Raw genomic sequence first — 20,626 nt, forward strand, 5'->3', positions numbered from 1 at the left:
GTTTTAAAGGATCTTTGAAACTGATTGCATTACAGTGAACACAGAGAACTAATTTGAAATGGCACACAAAATCACAATCGAGAAGCACCTTAGGCAAGTCCTAAAATACTTACATGTTCTTACTGCAGGTACATAATATATATTACTTAATTTAGTCCCACTGATGGTAGAAACAAAGAAATTATATTCTGTGCCTGGGGTTAAATTGTCAACAGTTATTTTGTTGTCTTGTTTCAAAAGCCTGGTTACGTTTGGGCCTCGGTCGCTTGCAATATGTACACCATCAAACACTCCAATATTAGGCATCTGAACAAACAAGATTACAGAGGTACTATGGCTTTCATAAGGAATAACAATTTGAACTGGTTTGGGCTCTGAAAGATAAAAAGAGATATTAATAATTAGTATGGTCTTAAAACTTTCTCTAACATGTTCTAGAATTTGTGAAACAATTAAATGCTTATATAGTCAACTTATATTTACTAGGTTAGCATTGGACAGAGAAACAAAAAGGACATTCTGACAGATCATATATACATATATATTAAAAGGGCCTAATTAACTTTCATTTTTTAAATTCTCATTAATAGTCTAAAAAACATAAAAACCTGAGATCTACCTGTTTTTTACCTTCTTATCTATTTATTAAGAAAATACTTTTGAAAACCTACATACCAGAAGGAATGCTCAAAGAAAGTAAATAAGGCCAAATTCCTGCTTTCATAAAATTCTCAAACTCAGAACTTGCGTGCTCCTATGTACCTACAGATGATGCCTAAGTATACTATTTGTGTGTTATGTGATACATACATTTAGTTTCATCCTTAGGATGGTGTTTGTCCAGTTCTAAAAGAATCATCCAAATATAATGAAATTTGTCATTATTTAAAAAACAAATTGAGCAGATCTCTAACTAGAGTCCCTTCATGGTTAGAGGGACATGAACAAAAAGCTGTTGAGGAGAGAGAATTCTAGCAGAAGTAACACTGGGGAGGCTTTCCAGAGTTGAGGACAATGTCGTATCTGTCTTACAGGACAGAGCAAGTCTCCCAGAAAGAATGTGCAGGGCAGAGAGAGGCAGTCAGGAGGGAACCCCAGACCAAGAGAAAAGCATCAGCAAGGCCTGGAAAACCTGGGCGTCATCGTGTGTCCAGGGAACACCAAGCTCTTCCAGCTCTTTACTAGCGGGGAGAGTTACTAGTCACTAGCTCTTGGCAACTAGTTTCCAGTTGCTAGTCTTCAGCAAGTTTCTCAGTCACACTGTGCCCTGGTTCCTCCTAACCTGCTCAGGCTCAGCAGGCCTCAGGGTGGTTCAAGCAGAGGGTGTGTTTGAGCAACAGGGGCGGCCAGGGTCCGAGGCTGGTCCCGGCCCGTGAGAGGCCTTGCCTGCCATGCTCTGGTGAAAGCGACTCAGTTATGTCCGACTCCTTGCGACCCCACGGACTATACAGTCCATGGATTCTCCAGGCCAGAATACTGGAGTGGGGAGCCTTTCCCTTCTCCAGGGGATCTTCCCCACCCAGGGATCGAACCCAAGTCTCCCGCATTGCAGGCGGATTCTTTACCAGCTGAGCCAGACTGGTAAAGACTATTCTGTCTGCACAGGGATTTTGAGCAGACATTTCATTTTTAGGAATGTGGTTCTGGCAAACATTTGGTGGAAGGATTCATTCATGTTTTATTTTCTCCCTGACGTCTATTAAAGAGCTTTATTGTGCTACTTAGAGCAGATTAAAATTTTAGATAATTTCTATCCACATCAATTTTTCCTCAGATCAATTTTAATTTCAATTCTATTTTTAGATTATTGGGATACTGTCCAGTATATCCTTAGGTCTGTCTTTCTTCCAAACAGATATCTTCTCAAATATACATTCTAAAAAAGTTTTTGTTTTTCCTCTGCAGAGAATAAGTAGATGGCCTTCTCTTTTCAGTTTTTTTTTTTTTTTTTTTTGGTGACATCTTGTTTGATGCAATGGAACTTGTTCTAAGTCACTGTTAAATATCTGACTTTACCCAGAGACAGTACGGTCTAAAAGGATTTAAACACACATCTACAATTAGAAATATAGAACATAAACTCTGCACACCATCTCCATCGATTCATTCAGCTGTAATAATAGAACTTTCCTGTTCTGTTCTTGGTGGTCATCAGGAAATGTTCACTATGCTAACTATACTCACTCCATATAGTATATTACTGGGTTTCAAGGCACTTTTACCATGTTTTTCTTTTTCCAGTTGTATTTACTTTCCTTCCTCTGTCATTGCTAACATCTTTGGTGGGTTTCCTCTCTAAATTCCATACAGCTTGGAAAGCTCCCACAGTGAGTAGGACTTTTCCAAGACTAGCATGATATCCCACAAGTAACCAGCCCATCTGAATCTATGGAATGACCCGTGAACACGTCTAAAGATACTCTGAACAGAAATTAAACATCTGGGGTTTGGAAACGACTGACTGACATACTCATGGAAACAATCACCTCCACCTTCTCGGTGAAATGAAAACATAGAAAATGAAAACATTTTCTAGGGAGAGTCATTGCTTTAAACAGGCATAGTTTACTCCAGGCTCTGAAAGTAGACAGCTGAGAACATTCCCTCCAGTGGGTGGATGTGAAGCTTTACATCAATTCCACCTGTCCAGGCAGATGTAGCCAACAGTATTAACAAGCGATGTGCTAAAGCAGAGGGGCACCAAGGCTAGAAAGGTGTAGAACAGGATAAAGTTATTCCTTCTCTTCAGAACTATACCGCAAACTTCTGAAACCTCAAGTGGGAGAAGGTTACACTTCAAAAAAAGAAAAAGAAAGGCATTGCCATTTCCGGTGGACTCCAACAAGTCTCCACCTCTGTGACCAGGACCTCCAGCCTTAACTATTTTCCTGCAAAATCTTTTTCAGAGGAAGCGGCAGCCTGAGGGCTATATGAGGCTTTTTCAATATGAGATAAACTAAACTAGGCCAAATTCAAAGGCTTTTACTATAGGTTGGTTAGAATGAGTCTGCAGGGATGCCCAGTCTATCTTAAAATTTATTCTTTTGTGAGAGGAAAAAAAGAAAACTCAAACACAAGCTCTCTTGCAGCTCTCCTTCTGTCAAGAAAAACGGGTGCATTAATTCCTCTGACAAAAAGAGACACACAAACAGCTAGAACAACTTTACTTCCCATTACAGATGGCCAAAGCGCCTCAGTGCCACCACCCTACTCCTGCAGCGAGATAAGAATGATAACAATCACCAAGACTCTCAGTGTTTGCTTGGGGTCTGAGCCTTTAAATTATATTAACTGCATAATGTAGGTAAGATTATCATCACTCCCATTTTAGGGAGAAGAAAACTGAGGACCAGAAAGATTGAATGGCTTTCCAAAGGACAGAAACTGGTCATTGAGGAGCCGTGGCTCTAACCCAGGTAATCTGGTTCCAAGGTCTGTTGTCATAAGCGCCGCCTTCTCCCAAAGGGCACATTTTATAGATCAGGTGCACGCTAATAACCGGAGATCAAGTTTCATTATCAATAGTTGCTTTCAAGATAACACAGCCAGATGGAGAGAGAAGGTTCAAAGGAAAAAGGAATGTGCAAGTTAATTTTTTTTCCTACATGTTTGTAACATGTAGAAGCTCATTAAAAGGTACAAGTCCTTCTATGCTTGATTGCCTCAAAGCGTATGGAAGAAAGAAAAACAGGACATAATATTGTGTTGGCCAAAAAGTTCATTTGGGTTTTTCCATAAGATTGAAAACACCCAAACGAAAATGTTTGGCCAATCCAATGAAGGATAATCATCAGTAATTATTTATTAAATGAATACAAGGAGAGAATGTCTACCTACGCACCTTGGGATAGGCTAATATTTGCTTAATCATCTTGACACAAGTGAAAATGATGAATGATAAATAATCAGGTGATGCCAAAAGTGATGACAAAGTTTAAGAACTGGATAGAAAGACCGACAGGATTATAAGAGAGTGGAGGGCTTCCCTGGTGGCTCAGAGGTAAAGAATCCGCCTGCAAAGGCAGGAGACAAGGGATCGATCCCTAGGCTGAGAAGATCTCACAGGCCATGGAGCAGCTTAGCCTGTGCTGCACAGGTATTGGGGCTTGCTCTAGAGCTGGGGAACCACAACTGCTGAAGCCTGAGCGCCCCAGAGCCAGTGCTCCTCAACAAGAGAAGGCATCACAACGAGAAGCCGCGCACTGCCGCCAGCCAGCCGTCCCCACCCATCACAGCCAAAGAAAAGCGTGCCCAGCAGTGAAGACCCAGGACAGCCAAAAATAAACAACGCTTTTTTAAAAAAGAAAGAAACAGTGGAGTACTTGAAGGAACTGAGGAAAATTCACCAGAAGGAGAGAAAATATAGACACCATGAGCAACTAATGGGTGTTTCCAAACATGATGGCCTTTCACATGAATCAATGAGTAGATCTGCTTCGTGACACTCTGAAGTAACAGACACGGCTCCAAGCTAGAGGGAAATTATAGAGGTGCCTTACACAATGATCAGAAGAATGGTATAGCCTTGCTGCACTGGCCAGAAGATCTGTTTTTGAATTTTAAAACAGTTCAGCTCTTTACCGGCTGGAACCATGGAGGGTGTAGAAGAGAAGAAAAAGAAGATTCCTGCTGTGCCAGAAACCCTTAAGAAAAAGCAAAAGAATTTCTCAGAGCTTAAGATCAAGTGCCTGAGAAAGAAGTTTGCCCAAAAGATGCTTCGAAAGGCAAGGAGGAAGCTTATTTATGAAAAAGCTAAGCATCACCACAAGGAATACAGGCAGATGTACAGAAGTGAAATTCGAATGGCCAGGATGGCATGAAAAGCTGGCAACTTCTATGTACCCGCGGAACCCAAACTGGCATTTGTCATCAGGATCAGAGGTATCAACGGTGTGAACCCAAAGGTTTGAAAGATGCTGCAGCTCCTTCGCTTCCGGGAGATCTTCAGTGGCACCTTTGTGAAGCTCAACAAAGCATCAATTAACATGCTGAGAATTGTGGAGCCATACATTGCTTGGGGGTACCCAAATCTGAAGTCTGTAAATGAATTGATCTACAAGCGTGGTTATAGCAAAATCAACAAAAAGCGAATTGCCCTGACAGACAACGCATTGATTGCTCGATCTCTTGGGAAATTTGGACTCATCTGCATGGAGGATCTGATCCATGAGATCTATACCGTTGGAAAACATTTCAAAGAAGCAAACAACTTCCTGTGGCCCTTTAAACTGTCTTCTCCATGAGGTGGAATGAAGAAAAAGACCACCCATTTTGTAGAAGGTGGAGATGCTGGCAACAGGGAAGACCAGATCAACAGGCTTATTAGAAGGATGAACAAAGGTATCTACCAGGATAATTTTTGTAATCTGGTCCATTAATAAACAATTGAAACAAACTGAAAAAAAATAAAATAAAACAGTTCAAAAAAAAACTTTAAAAAAGTTAAACAGAACTTTAAGCCCTAAAATTCTATTATCCTTCCTCAGATTTATATGTGTTAATACATGTTTCAGCATTCATGATAGATACGGACTTTACCAATAATATCTGAATTAAGCAGAGCCTGGATCTATGTTTGTACCTGAAGAGGGATATCTGAATAAGATTTCAAAGGAACTGACTAGAAAGGATGGTAAGATTTGTTTTTAGATGGTAAATGGGTTGAAATATGCTAAGTTCCCTAGAGTCAAAGAAGAATAAGACTTTACAGGTGAAAATCAGTTTAAAAACATATTCAGTGATCTAAATCTTATGGAGCAAAAACTTAGGCCCAGAGACAATATGGGGAAAATCTAACCCCATTCTGGTAATGACTGGTGGCTCTAAGACTACAGTTCATTCCCCATCTACACATTTTAGTTTCATACTTCCATTCTGCACACAAATTTATGTTGGGTTGTTTAGTAGATATACAATAGATTTTTTTAGCAATGTATCTTGCTTAATTATCAAATTGTATTCTTTTTCATAACTGTTTTCTATTATAATTATCTTTAGGTAGTTTTTCTCAAAAATTTAAGTATGGAACTATGGAAATAAATTTCAGTTTAGTGTTTGAAAGATAAAATGGGAAGATTTGATGCTGGTTGAATGTAGACACTGCTAACACATAATTTTTTTTTAATTAATTCATTTTTCCCACCAGGCTACCCTTATGGTTAGCTAAAAGGCCTGTGAGGTCCAATGATCTTTCCTTCCTCAGAGTCATCACTGTTCACCTAAATTAGTCAAGTCAAACTCCCAGTTTCTCCCTTCCTCTGCTCACCATCAGGGGCTTCCCTGCTAACTCATGGTAAAGAATCCACCTGCAATGCAGGAGATCAGGGTCCGATCTCTAGGTTGGGAAGATCCCCTGCAGAAGGGAATGGCTACCCACTCCAATATTCTTGCCTGGAGAATTCCAAGGACAGAGGAGCCTGGCGGGCTACCATCCACGGGGAGGCAAAGAGTCTGACATGACTGAGTGACTTTCGCTTACTCATCCTAAGCAGTCCAGCATGAAAGCTTGGACTTTCATATAATAAAATGTGGCCACTACTTTCCAGCTGCACTTCCCGATCTTGCTCACCGTAATCTTCTGCCTAGATTCTATAACACCCTGGAACCAGTTTCCCAGGTCCATTCTTTGCCCGTATCAGGAAGGACATTTCTGTGACAAGGTGACCTCACCTTGTCACCTCTCCTGCATAAACCCCTCAATGACTCTCCACCACCTTCAGAACAAACTCAGAAGCACAGCCTGCAGGCTCCCTGTGCTCTGACCCCTGAATCCTCATTCAGTATCATTTCCTACTGCCCTTCTCCCTCTCCCTTATCCTAGCCTTTTTGTTCTCAGACACCAAGTTTGTCCTTGTCTTACATTCTTCATGAGGGTTGTTCATTTCCAAAGTACCCTTCCACCATCTTGTTCTGCTCTGGCTCCTTATCATTTAAGCCTCCATCAAATGTCACTCCTATTATAGTCCATCTACAGGAGCATCTCCACCCCTCTTCAATTACTCTTGTAAGCAAGGTGAATCACTGCCACACTCTTCTAGCAAGGGAACAGTAAATTATCAGCCACTGCCGTTGCTGACCTACAACACACCCTGGAAGGAATTCAGGATGAAGAACTGAATGAAGCAAACTATGCTTTGTGAAAACAGGCCCTTAAACAGCTGGATATGCTTCAGGAAAAATTTTAATGACCCTGTATTCTTACATCTTCCCCATACTTGGAAAAGCACTAAAATCATTAACTGAGATATCTGTTCCTTGTGACTAGTAGTAATCTTCCACCATGACATATGCTCGATTGCATAGGTCCCTTAGCCAAAATCACCTGTATACTGGCCTCTCCCCCTGCCTCTTTGGAGAAAGTTCCTCAAAGCTCTCTGAGAGGCTGTCTCCCAGGCTACAGTCCTCAGTAAGATCCCTGAATAAAACTGCAACTCACTGATCTTATGTTGTGTTTTTTTTTTCAATTAACACTCTCATTGACATAATTTTTCCACTTTCCTTAAGGTATATCACAATTTATAAATATCTATGAATATTATTTAATGTATTTACTTTTTTTCCTTTTCTTTCTTCTTCCTTATGACATTTTTAATTATTATTGTTCATTGAATTAATTTTGTTTGATAAATTAAAAAAATTTTTGGTCCTAAACCTTTTATACACTGTCAATACTTCCTTCTGCTATGCTACAGCATGCCTCTATGGATACAATAAAAATTACAAACAGTGCCTATATGTCAGGCATTGTTCTATGTCCTTATATTGATTAAATCAGTTGTTCTCAGGACAACTCATGAAACCTACGCTATTATTTTCTTTCACTTTACAAATTTGGAAACTGAGGCATAACCAGGTTGAATGCATTGCCCAGGGTTAGTCAAATAGCTGAATTCAGATTCAAACCTAGATAGTGTGACTTTGGGATGAAGTTCCTAAACATAAACAGTGCTGCCTTTATACAAGCATAGGACATTTGCAAGATACAATGGATGGAAATTGCTCCAGATCCTGAAATACACAAACAATCTATTTAAAAAGGTAAAACCTGCTACCAGATAAATATATCAAGAAACTATTTTGTAATAACCCCAAATCAGCAAATATCTCTTAAGAAATGAAAAGTATCTGATTCTCACTTAGAGTTTGTTGAATAGTTACCAGCTCGCTCAAATTCCCATTCATTACTGTTGCCATTCCAATGTTGTAAGTCATTCCAGGGATTAAGTGATCAACCTTGAATCTATTAGCATCCTTTACAAAAAGCTTCCTGATTTCTTGTGTATCTGATATGGATTTGATTTGAATGTAGACATCATGGCCATCTTGTGGGGGTTCCCACTGGAGAATTATACTGTCTTCATCCACATCTTCAGGTTTTACACAAATTTTCTGAGGTGGATTAATACCTTTGAGAAGTACATAAATACATACATTTTAGTTTATTGTCTGTTATTACTCATGCTATTGAGTAAAAATATCTCAATTTAGTATTAATTTATGTTTAAAGTAAATAAATCCTCATGTCACCATGTCTTGAAAAGGAGTAAATTTTAGAGAAAAATGTGTCTTTGCTATTACTATTCAAGTATTGGAGAATGTTCTTGATTTTTTTTTTTTTGTAATAACCAAAGACACTAGTTTATCTTCTTACACAATTTATTTGAATATCATGCCTTACAATTTTCACTACTATTCTCTGGAAATTATAATGCCTTCCTTTTAACCTCATTGTCTTATGTTACAAGCCTCCCCTAAACTTTTGGTAGTTCTCAGGCATAATGATCAATAATTAGTTCACATCTGTAAGGATAATTATGCAATTTTAAACAGTTCAATAGCTTTACCTTGGTTTGGTGGTTTAATTGCTAAGTTGTGTCTGACTCTTGCAACCCCATGGACTGTAGCCCACCAGGTTCCTCTGTACATAGGATTTTCCAGGCGAGACTACTGGAGTGGGTTGCCATTTCCTTCTCCAGGGAATCTTCTCAACCCAGGGATTGAACCCAGGTCTCCTGCACTGCAGGCAGATTCTTCACCAACTGAGCTATCAGAGAAGCTTTACCTTAAATAATCTTTAAAGAATTCTCCATGATTTTCCAATCCCAGTCACCATTGCAGCAAAAAGAATAAAATATATAGGAATAGACCTACTTAAGGAGACAAAAGAACTGTATACAGAAAATTATAAGACACTGATGAAAGAAATCAAAGATGACATAAACAGATGGAGAGATATTCCATGTTCCTGGATAGGAAGTATCAATATTGTGAAAATGACAATACTATTAAATGCAATCTACAGATTCAATGTGCTCACTATCAAATTACCAATGGCATTCTTCACAGAACTAGAACAAAAAATCTCACAATTCATACACAAAAGACCCCAAATAGCCAAAGCAGTCTTGAGAAAGAATGAAGCTGAAGGAATCAACCTTCCTGACTTCAGATTATACTACAAAGCTACATTCATCAAGACAGTGCAGTACTGACACAAAAAACAGAAATATAGACCAATGGAACAAGATAGAAAGCCCAGAAATAAACCCATGCACCTATGGGTACCTTATTTTTGACAAAGGAGACAAGAATATACAATGTGGCAAAGATAGCCTTTTCAATAAATGGTGCTGGGAAAATTGGACAGCTACACGTAAAAGAATGAAATAGAACACTTTCTGACACCATACACAAAGGTAAACTCAAAATGGATGAAAGACCTAAATGTAAGACCAGAAACTATAAAACTGTTAGGGAAAAACATAGGCAGAACACTCAACGACATAAATCAAAGCAAGATCCTCTATGACCCACCTCCTAGAGTAATGGAAATAAAAACAAAAGTAAACAAGTGGGACCTAGTTAAACTTAAAAGCCTTTGCACAGCAAAGGAAACTATAAATAAGATCAAAAGACAACCCTCAGAATGGGAGAAAATAATAGCAGATGAAACAACTGATGAGGGATTAATTTCCAAAATGTAAAAGCAGCTCAAACAACTCAATACCAGAAAAACAAACAGCCCAATCAAAAAGTGGGAAAAAGACCTAAACAGACATTTCTCCAAAGAAAACAGACAGATGGCTAACAAACACAGGAAAAGATGCTCAATATTGCTCATTACTAGAGAAATGCAAATCAAAACTACAATGAGATATCACCTCACACCAGTCAGAATGGCCATCATCAAAAAGTCTACAAACAATAAATGCTGAAGAGGGTGTGGAAGAAAAGGCATTGATGCCGCCACTATGGAAGACGATATGGAGATTCCTTAAAAAACTAGGAATAAAACCACCATCTGACCCAGCAATCCCACTCCTAGGCATATACCCTGAGGAAACCAAAATTGAATAAGACACATATACTGCAATGTTCATTGTAGCACTGTTTACAATAGCTAGAACATGGAAGCAATCTAGATGTCCATCAACAGATGACTGGGCAAAGAATTTGTGGTACACATACACAATGGAATATTACTCAGCCATAAGAAGGAACACATTTGAGTCTGTTCTAATGAGGTGGATGAACCTAGAGCCTATTATACAGAGAGAAGTCAGTCAGAAAGAGAAGATAAATATCATTTTCTAACACATATATATGGAATCTAGGAATGTGGTACTGATAAATTTATTTGCAAGGTAACAGTGGGGAAACAGACATAGAGAACAGACTTATGGGTGTGGGAAGAGGGGAGGAGAGGGTGAGATGTATGGGAGAGTAACATGGAAACTGACATTACCATATGTAAACTAGAGAGCCAATAGGAATTTGCTGTGTGTCTCAGGAAACTCAAACAGGGGCTCTGTATCAACCTAGAGGGGTGGGGTGGGGAGGGAAACGGGAGGGAGGTTCAACAGGGAGGGGATATATGTGTATCTATGGCTGATTCATGTTGATGTTTGACAGAAAACAATTTTCTGTAAAACAATTATCCTTCAATTAAAAAATAATTTAAAAAAGAACTCTCCATGATTTTCATAGTCACTTTGTTTTCAGAAACCATAAGTTGATTTTTAATATGTTTTGAAGTTCATTTCCTAATCAACCAAATCAAACACTATGTTTTAATTTCTTAAGAAAATATTCTGGGTCTATTCATTTCATAACTTCATTTCACAAAACTGAAGCTAGTTTGACTCTAGGTGTTGAAATTGATTATATAAAATTATCAGGAAATGTCAGAATACTTCCATTAGAAAACTGTTCAAAAGATTCCATGGTGAAACAACCTCAGATACTTTTTCTTACACACACACCTACAAAACTTAGGAGTCTGTTATAGTCCTATAGTTACTCAAAGAATTTTCTATGCATGCCTGTGCATTTTTATGGCAGAAAGTCCATTATTTTTTCCACATTTTCAAAGACTCCATTAACCCAATACAGTTAAATTTTAATGAATAAAATGTACACCATCAAGTCTCTTCCTGTTGAATGCCTGGCTTACATTTTCTAGACCCTCACTATATGCCCCTCTGTACTCCAACCATGCCAATCTACTCATCAGTTCCTAATGTTCAGTTGTCAGTCTTCAAAAAGCCTTCTCTGAAGCTTTTCTCTTCAAAAAGCTACCCAGGGGTAGCTAGGTGGATGCCTCTGCTTCGGTCCTCCCTGTCTGTTCACATGCTGTTTGCCCCCTTGCAGCATCCTTCTGCACCCCCACTCCCGCGTGGCTCAGTCTTACCTCCCCTCATGACTCAGGGTATCACTCCTCCACAAAGATTCTCACGGCTATCCTTGTACCCCGGTCTGAGTTAACTGATTCCTCTCTATGCCCCTGTGGTATCAAGAGCATAAGCCTTCATAGCAATTATAATACAGAATCATTATTTTAAAAAATTTGTCTCATTCCATTAATATGTAAGCCATCTGAAGGTAGATCCTAGTCTTATTCATCTTTGCATTTCTAGTCTCCAATGCAATTCCTGACACTAAAACATAATCTATTGAGTAAATAATGAATGAAACAAAAAGGAATATTGCTTCATCCATAGCAAAGTAAAAGAGCACTTTGGATTACTAAAACCTTAAACACACACTGCCATGTCAGTTTATAGTCAACATACATAGTAAGTCACACAATTAAATGTGAAGACTCACATTTCTCCTGTCCCTCGACTTCACAAATAGGTACATACCATGGAAGATTTTAATGTGATTTAAAAATTAATGAATCTGTGAGAAATCCTCCCAGTCTGCCTGTCAGTTAAAAATGAAAGCATCTTCCTAAAGTGTCAGGAACTCAATCAAGCATGTATCAATTGACACCCTTTGTCTGAACTTGGGGATAAGAAAACATCTGCTCTCTAGTATCCAACTGGAAAAATACTTCTGATTAGGATTTGCAACACTGAATGCATGCATCTTAAGTACTTGCATTCAGTAAGCATGAAATGATGTATTTTTTAATTTGTTTTACCAATAATCATCATTGTCTTCTTCAAAGAATCCCAAGTATTCCCACGTACGAGAAGGTGGGTGTGCACAATCTGCGGCGGTGCACATGCAGGTTTTCCATTGCTCCTCCCTCAGTTCTCGTGTGTTTAAACTTTAGCTGGTGAAATTTCAAAGAACCTTGCATGTAAACGTGTTAACCACACATGCACAAACAGTACAATGTGCTGAGTTATGTGCTTTCATGAATCGAGTTTTCTCCTTTCAAAAAAGACTGACTTTAGGGGGTAAATAGAATGCTTAATTAAAAGATAGGTTACTTTAACGATTATGTTCTAGACAATCATTCAAAAACTGCTATGCTGAGTGTAGTTTAGAAACGTATTTGCCAAAAGTCCTGGTGTGACACTGCCCCCTAGAGGTCAATGCACAACACTGCGTAGGAAAAGAGCATGCTTACATGTGCAGACCTACTTGTTGGGTCTGAAGCTATCAAAGAGAACTGGGTGACTAATCTTCACCTTCTAGGATAATTCATTTTCCAACAAAGGCTATGATACGAAATATTCCTTCCAGGAACTCTGGTAGGAAAAATGCAGATATTTAAGGAGTTCATGTAAATCTAAATTAATTTAGTGTTTAGAATCCATGCTTAGAATCATGATTCAACATCTAGACAAATGTTCAACTGTGATCATTTTGTACCTATGAAGGATCAACACAGTTAAATTTCCGCAAAACAGTATTTCAAAGGATGCTGAATTTGTACTGATCAAAATGCAAAATGTGCCCATACCTGTAATGGCTGAAATAGGTTTCTCAAAGTAGCTTAGAGTTCCTCTTTCTGCCACACTGAATAGATAGATCAGATAATGATGGAAAGATTTGAGATTTCCAATTGTTGTGGATGTGTTGGGTTTTTCAACAAACACTTCTTCTGATTTAGCATTTTCAGGATCCAAAATAACCACAAAATAATGGTCAAAAGATACAGCATCTGGAGCATCCCAGTGTAAAAATATTTCCGTTGGGGTCACATGAGTAACTGTGACATTTTGAGGTGATAATGGACCTAGTAGATGAGAAGAAACAAACAAACAAAAAAAAGGCATTATACTAGTAACACGGTTTGGCAGAGTTACCTCTTAGCTCTCAATACTTCCATGATACTCTGAATTTGGAGAGAAAAGGAAAATTAGATTTGAGCCCTGACCCTTCCAATTTATATCTCCAACTTCCTGAGTGAATTACTTATTCCTTCTGAGCCTCAGGTTTTTTGAATATAAAATGGGAATTATAGTAGTAATTATGAAGATTAAATCAAATATGGAGGGTAAAGCACTCGTCAAAGTGTTTGACACACACTTTTCAGTTTTATTACAAGCCTCACCAAAATGGTACTCTGGCACTCGGCCATCATATGTTATATGTGCCATTGACTTCTGCCTTGTCAGACAAGAGGGCAGGGACTTCATGTTATTTATTCTTCATCCCTAACATCGCCGGAACTCAGGCATTCATCCTCTTACAGAAATATTTCCCAACTCCAAATTGTTTCATCCGGTGCCAGTTATTTTCCCAGTTAATCCCTCCATATTAGTGTTCCTAAAACAGCACCTCGCACATTATCAGCCTCAAACCTGCATCCGTTCCCAACCCTCCAAACACACAGACATGCACACACATTCTTTTTGATTCTTTCTTTAGAAACAATAGTTCAACAGTTAAAAGAAGACCATCCGGGTGCCTGGATTCCTGTCTGGTTTAACAAGCCATGTTAGTCCAGTCACTTTACTTCTCCTTTCTGAAGCTCAGTTTTCTCATTTCTCTCTAGCTACTCCAAACGCTGAGAGACAGACTAAAACAATGCATTAAAAGTACTTGGAAAAGGTAAAACAAGACTTAGAAACCATAGTCTTCATGGATTTCCTTCGTTTCTAAGGTCAAGTCCAACCATCTAAGACAGACTGCTGGCATGCCCAGATCTGATGTCACCTACTGCTCAGACCGCTGTTACCCTCATGCCCGAAGATCTCCAGTCGATCCACACTGTTCTTTTCCTACAAATTCACATCACCACACTTTTGCTCACAATGTGCTTTTCTTCCTCCAAGTTTGAATCTAAACCTATCCTTTCCATAATTCTGCCCCTGTCACTCACCCTCTGAATTTATTAAATGCATTTATTTAATGAATAAATTAATGCATTTAAAAAGCATTTATTAAATGTACCATGGACTGGGAATTTGGATAATTATATTTTTCTATACAATTTTGTTTGCACTTAATTTTATTCCTTACTAATTCTCTCCATTGTAAGTCCCTTATAATCCAGGATGCATGACTGCTTATCTCCTCCTTTAGCACATCAAAAATTCAGCTTCCCCCCAACTTATTATCTACTATGAACTGGGAACCAGTCCAATTACTGTAAATAAGATACAGTTCCTGCCCTTCTGGGTGCATAGTTTAATAGGAAAGCCAAACACATAAACAGATCCATTGTAATTTAAAATGGTTAAAGAGAGATTTCTCAGAATGTTATGAGAAAATAGAAAGCAGACCCTCAGGAATTACGTGCTAATGATGATATTAAATATTTCAAAAATTATACTTTCAGATGTCTGGTAACTTACGTGTTTCAACAACGAATACTGGACTTAAAGTAGTTTTTGCCTCCCATTCATTTATTGCAGAGAATAAAAATCTGTAAACACGGCCAGGATACAATCGTGTAATTGCTTTCTCTGTAGTATCTGGGGGCATGCTTTCAAAATGCTGCTCTTCTGTACAATCTAAATAATATTTAATGATAATTTTATACCCAAGTTTCAGCCACTTATTCAAATTATTCCAAGCACTCAAATTATTCCAACTAAACACAACTTCAGTTGTTCCAACTTCCTTTACATAGAATAAAGGGTTTTCCTGCAGAGAAGGTGCTAAAAGAAACAGAAGAGAATTATATTTATTAGAAATTATAATTCGATCTTTAAAGTAATAAAAGAATAAGATGCATGAATAGACAAATACTAAAAAAATAATTACATTCATATTCACAAATATATGGCAAGGGAACATAACAGAAAAATCCTGTAAAGAAATAGTTTGATCCAGTTGAGTGTTGCTGTAAAATGTAGCAATCTGTTTCATTCTTGGGTAGTAGTGGAAAAGAAAGCATTTCATTTCCCTTAAGGTCAAAAGATGATCCATCCGTCCATGTGAGATGACCTTCTTTCTGTAATAAGATGAACAAATTAAGCCAATTTTAAAAAGTCACATTTCAAATATGTGTATTTAAAGATTTTTGTTAGATATCTATATTATAAAATTTTCTAAGATTGTTAAATCATCAACCAGTTTCATATTTTCAGGTAGATTTCCTTCATGATAAAGATTTTGAGCTGGAGGCAGAGTTCATTTTCATCCATTCATTAGCCATATCTTCACAAGAATAAGTTTTCACATTAAACCTCTGTTTTCTCATCTGTAAAACAGGTATAATGATAGAAACTACATCTAATTTGTTGTGAGCATTACAGGCAGTGCATGTGAAGTGCTCCAAACAATGCCAAGCACAGACCCTTTATTATTCAGAGGTTATTTTGATTCAAGTCATCAAATAAGTCTTAAGCATCAGAAGAGGTTTCTATTACCATTCTGGTAAGGATGTCAGTAGTGAGTATCATCAACCTCAGCTTTCACAAGTAATAAATCTCTAAGTAGTGGCTACTCTCCTTGAAAAGGGTAGTAGGAAAAGAAGCTTTGACAAAAACATACCTGGATTCTCATCAACAGTTTTGCCACTTACTATCTAAGTAACAGACAACTACTAACTTCTTAGAAATGAAATATTTTTACCAGTGCAATGGAGCTAATCAGGACTACTCTGCATGGCAGTCAACAGGTTTAGAGTATGAATGCAAAAGACCAGGCACGTAACAGTGCCTCAAAATCAAATATAATTCTTAGAGACAATGAGTTCTATGAAAACTGAGACTATGTCCATACTGTGATTATGACATCATCCCCCAGCACAATACCAAGCAAGTGGCATGGATGAAAACTAAAAAGACCTGCTCCCTTCAGATATTCTAAAGAGATTTTAAAACAGTACATTCCAATTCGATCAAGCAGAATGGAGGAATATCACTTCCTTAAAGAGTCTGCTGTATTGCATATATTGTACTGCCATTTTGAAAACAGACAGAGGCTCAGAGGCAGTATGGTCAAACGATTAGGGCATGAGTGTTGGTCAAACAGATACAGGTTTGAGGTCAGGCATGGCCATTTGTTAGGTATGTGACCCAGGATATTTCTGAGTTCATTTTCCTTATCTATAAAATGAGAATAATTACATTGCCTATTCATAAGGTTATTCTAAGAACTCAATGAGAATTACCTATGTAACCCTTCCAAAAGTAGAATATAGAAATTATTGATCTTTCATTAAGTTCCTATTGAGTGGCCAAATCCCATTTGGAAGCTAGGATGTAATGACGAATCAGTCTTTTTCTATGATGTCCAGTAACAAACTCACACTTATTCAGCATGGGTTTACTTAAAGGGGTGATGACTTCCTCAGTCTACCACAAGGACTGACCCAGAAGTTAACTCTGATGTCAACCTCAAGAGACCAGCTTGAAAGGTCGTATAGTGGTTAAGATCAGACGCTGATGCCTGTCCACAGGTGTGCTAATTTCCTCTGCCATACAAGTAAATCACATAGAACTACACTTACCACTTAGGAGATATGATAGGACTCAGCTATTATTACAAAGGAAGGTTTTTTTAAACAGTTAATTTGGAAAGAGAATTAAACATCAAAGTATTTTTAAGAATCTTAAAGCAGAATCTGTATCTTAGATGCTTTAGAAAAATCCATAACCACCACAAGGATGCCTTGAGAGCCTCACTTTGCCTCTCATGAGCATATGATCTAACTTCATAACAAAACCAGTAACCATAACTATTGGAAGAAAGCATTCTAATTTAAACAGTTCAGAACCACCATGCTAGAAGCAGGAAAGAAATAAATGTATATAACTGGCCTACTGGAAAGAGACTAGCACACTGGAAGGGGGACTTCTAATATGAACTGTGGTTTGAGGAATCTTTATTATAATTTCTTTCACTGCCCATTAAAAGATAAAGAAGTCTCATTAAGGGAATGATGAAAATGCAGTTAAAGATTGCCAATAGTTTCACCCAAGCTTACACAAAGTTTCAAAGAAAAACTGGTATCAAAACTGATAGAATTTGCCTTGGGTCACGAGAGATCAGGGTATCTCATGGAAAACAGAGTGGCAGGAAATAAAAATAAATGGAACACCAAGAAGAAAACACAGATTAGACAAAGATAGTGTTCGGTCTCAAGTTTTCCTACACAACTTTAACCAAAATGAGATTTCATGAGCTATTCCACAGGGTTAGGATTGTTTGGAGGAAAATGTCACTCACTCCTTATTTCACTCGTATTGACTAAAGTCTTCAGAGAGTTCTGTATCTCTTTAGTAAAACTGAACTCTAAAACCTGGATGTCTACAGTGAAAAAAGTAAAATGGAGACCTCCAAGTTTTCAGGTTCATATTATTGTATTGTTCACAGAGGTAAGAAATAGAGGAAGTGGAGCAGGTTTGATGGGAAGGATGTGACAAGTCAGTTTTGGCAATATTGAACTGTCTGTGGAAAAGTTCAAAAGGGATAAATACGCCAAAGAAAATTAGATAGATGTCTGAAACTCATAAGAGGAAAGTGGGCTAGCTAAACATTTGAGAACTGGTTCAGGTGGGAAAAAAATATGAAATGGATAAGATCACTTGTATTTAAGAGGGGTCTGGGAAAAACCAAAATTAAAGCAAAATTAGATAAAGAAATAAATGCCTACAAAATAGAGATGTGGAGGTGGGGAAGGAATGAATAGACAGGGAAAAGAGGGTTTTTAGGACAATGAAAATACTCTGTATCGTACTAAAATGATGGATACATATTATGTTTATCCAAACCCACAGAATAAATGAAACCAAGACTGAACCATGATGGAAACCCTAGGCTTTGAGTGATTATGATGTATCTACACAGGCTCCTGGGTTGTAACAGATTACTATTCTGGGTGGTGATGCTACTAATGAGGGAGGCAATGTATGTCTGGAGGCAGAGGGTACATGGGTAATCTCTGTCTTTCCTTCAATTTTGCTGTGAACCTATAAATACTCCAAAAAAGAGAGATACTGGAAAAATAAAGAGAAATAGTGTCTGGCTTAAAAGAAGTGAAGTGAAAGTTACTCAGTTGTGTCCAACTCTTTGCGACCCCATGGATTATACAGTCCACGGAATTCTCCAGGGCAGAATACTGGAGTGGGTAGGCCATTCCCTTCTCCAAGGGATCTCCCAACCCAGGGATTGAACCCAGGTCTCCCACATTGCAGGTGTATTCTTTACTGAGCCACAAGGGAATCCCCCGCTTATAAGAAACACTCATTAAATATTTACAGAATTAAGGTAAGAAGGAATAGATGAATGAAGGAACATAGGTAAAAAGTTTTATCACAATACATATCCTTTATAAGTACTGACCTTAAAGTCGTTAAGCCCAGTCCATATTATTATTTGATTCTTTGACCTGAGATGTGAAAATACAAATTTTTTTTCCTCCTCGTTTTTTATATCCACCAAGTGTGCAGAAGTTAAGGACAGCTTACAGTATTGCTGGGCTATATTCCATGGCTTACTCTCTTTGCTAATTCTATAACAGCTATTTTTTAATGCTACCCATCCTTGTGAACATGAACCTACCAAAAGAAAAATGCTTTTGTTAAAGATGGATTCAGCAATATAACATTTCATAATTATATTTCTTAACATCTACAGAGGTTAACTCTAAAAACCTCATAGTATTAACTGTGCACTTTCCCTATATTTCTCCCAAACCAATAAAAGTGCTAAAGCTGCTTTATTCTAGTAGTAAGTGAATTACTACCAACTAAAATAGTTTTAAGTAGCTTTAAGAATTAATTATACAGAATTATTGCCCAATTACAACTTAACACAAAACCACAAATGTTTTTCTTTCTAAATTACTTTCGGTTACCCTTCCTTTCCCTTACTTTTATACTGCTATAGAACTTTTTAAATATATTTCAGGCTTCTTTTTAATTCAGAGGGCTCTCCTGGAGTAGGAAATGGCAACCCACTCCAGTATTCTTGCCTAGGAAATTCCATGGAACAGAGGAGCCTGGCAGGCTATATGGTCCATGGGGTCGCAAAGAGTCAGATATGACTCAGTATACATGCACACATACACAAGATGTCATGCTTGCTATGAATTCTGTTCTTTGTCATTTGATTTCAAATGGGTTCACTTTCCAAAAAAAAAAAAACTGGAATGGCTGGCCGTTTAGTCCTTTCTCCAAGATTACACACCACAGAAAGACAGGAAAATATCAGCCTGTTCAGAGTAAAAACTGTTCTTCAGTTCATGTTGATGAAGCATCAGTGGCCAACCCAACATGTGAGGAAGATGTAAGAAGGATTTTTTTTTTTAATTGGAGTATGATTGTTCTGCAATGCTGTTAGTTTCTACTGTACAACAATCTGAATCAGATACACACACACATATATACACACACACATACACCCCCTCCCTCTCACAGCTCCCTCCCATCCCCTCATCTCACCCCTCTAGGTCATGGCAGAGCCCTGAGCTGAGCTCCCTGGGCTATGCAGCAGCTTCCCCCTATCTATTTCACACATGGTCATGTATATATGTTAGTGCTACTCCCAATTCATCCAACCCTCTCCCTCCTCATGTCCACAGATCCACTCTCTATGTCGGCATCTTTATTCCTACCCTACAGATAGGTTCGTCATCAGAACCATTTTGCTAGATTTCATATATGTGTGTTATATATTTTTCTTTTTCTGACTTAGTTCACTCTGTAAAGGATATTTTGAACTGTTGTCTTGTTTTCATTGGGGAGGAAGTATGAGAAGAAATGCTTTAACTACCTTATTGTCTTTTTATTAGCAAAATTTATCATAAAAGATATTGTGATTCATTTATTGTTCCTATACAGGGTATTGAAATGGGACTCTTAGCCCATCACAGAAAGTGCATTGCTCCTATTAGCCATTTAGGACTCTGTCCTCAAATCCTTTCCTATCACGTGTGAGAAGGAAGAGGAAATAGGAAGACACCAAAAAATTGAACACCTTCAGCTCCCCCTTG

At 38.0% G+C, this 20,626-nt stretch overlaps 1 protein-coding gene and 1 pseudogene across 1 annotated transcript in view; one reads left to right on the forward strand and one right to left on the reverse strand.

Moving 5' to 3' along the window:
* Positions 1-20,626, reverse strand: part of PTPRQ (protein tyrosine phosphatase receptor type Q) — a 293,179-nt gene that overhangs the window by 267,023 nt on the left and 5,530 nt on the right. Inside the window, exons 6-11 of the mRNA XM_043446813.1 lie at positions 18,976-19,190; positions 15,448-15,637; positions 15,036-15,341; positions 13,196-13,471; positions 8,136-8,405; positions 114-374 (exon numbers count right to left, since the gene is read on the reverse strand). Coding sequence (XP_043302748.1) covers positions 114-374; positions 8,136-8,405; positions 13,196-13,471; positions 15,036-15,341; positions 15,448-15,637; positions 18,976-19,190 — 1,518 coding nt within the window. The remainder of the gene's footprint in view (positions 1-113; positions 375-8,135; positions 8,406-13,195; positions 13,472-15,035; positions 15,342-15,447; positions 15,638-18,975; positions 19,191-20,626) is intronic.
* On the forward strand, positions 4,593-5,378 carry LOC122427786 (annotated as a pseudogene).

This window comes from Cervus canadensis, chromosome 25 (assembly GCF_019320065.1).
Source record: "Cervus canadensis isolate Bull #8, Minnesota chromosome 25, ASM1932006v1, whole genome shotgun sequence".
Classification (NCBI taxonomy): domain Eukaryota; kingdom Metazoa; phylum Chordata; class Mammalia; order Artiodactyla; family Cervidae; genus Cervus; species Cervus canadensis.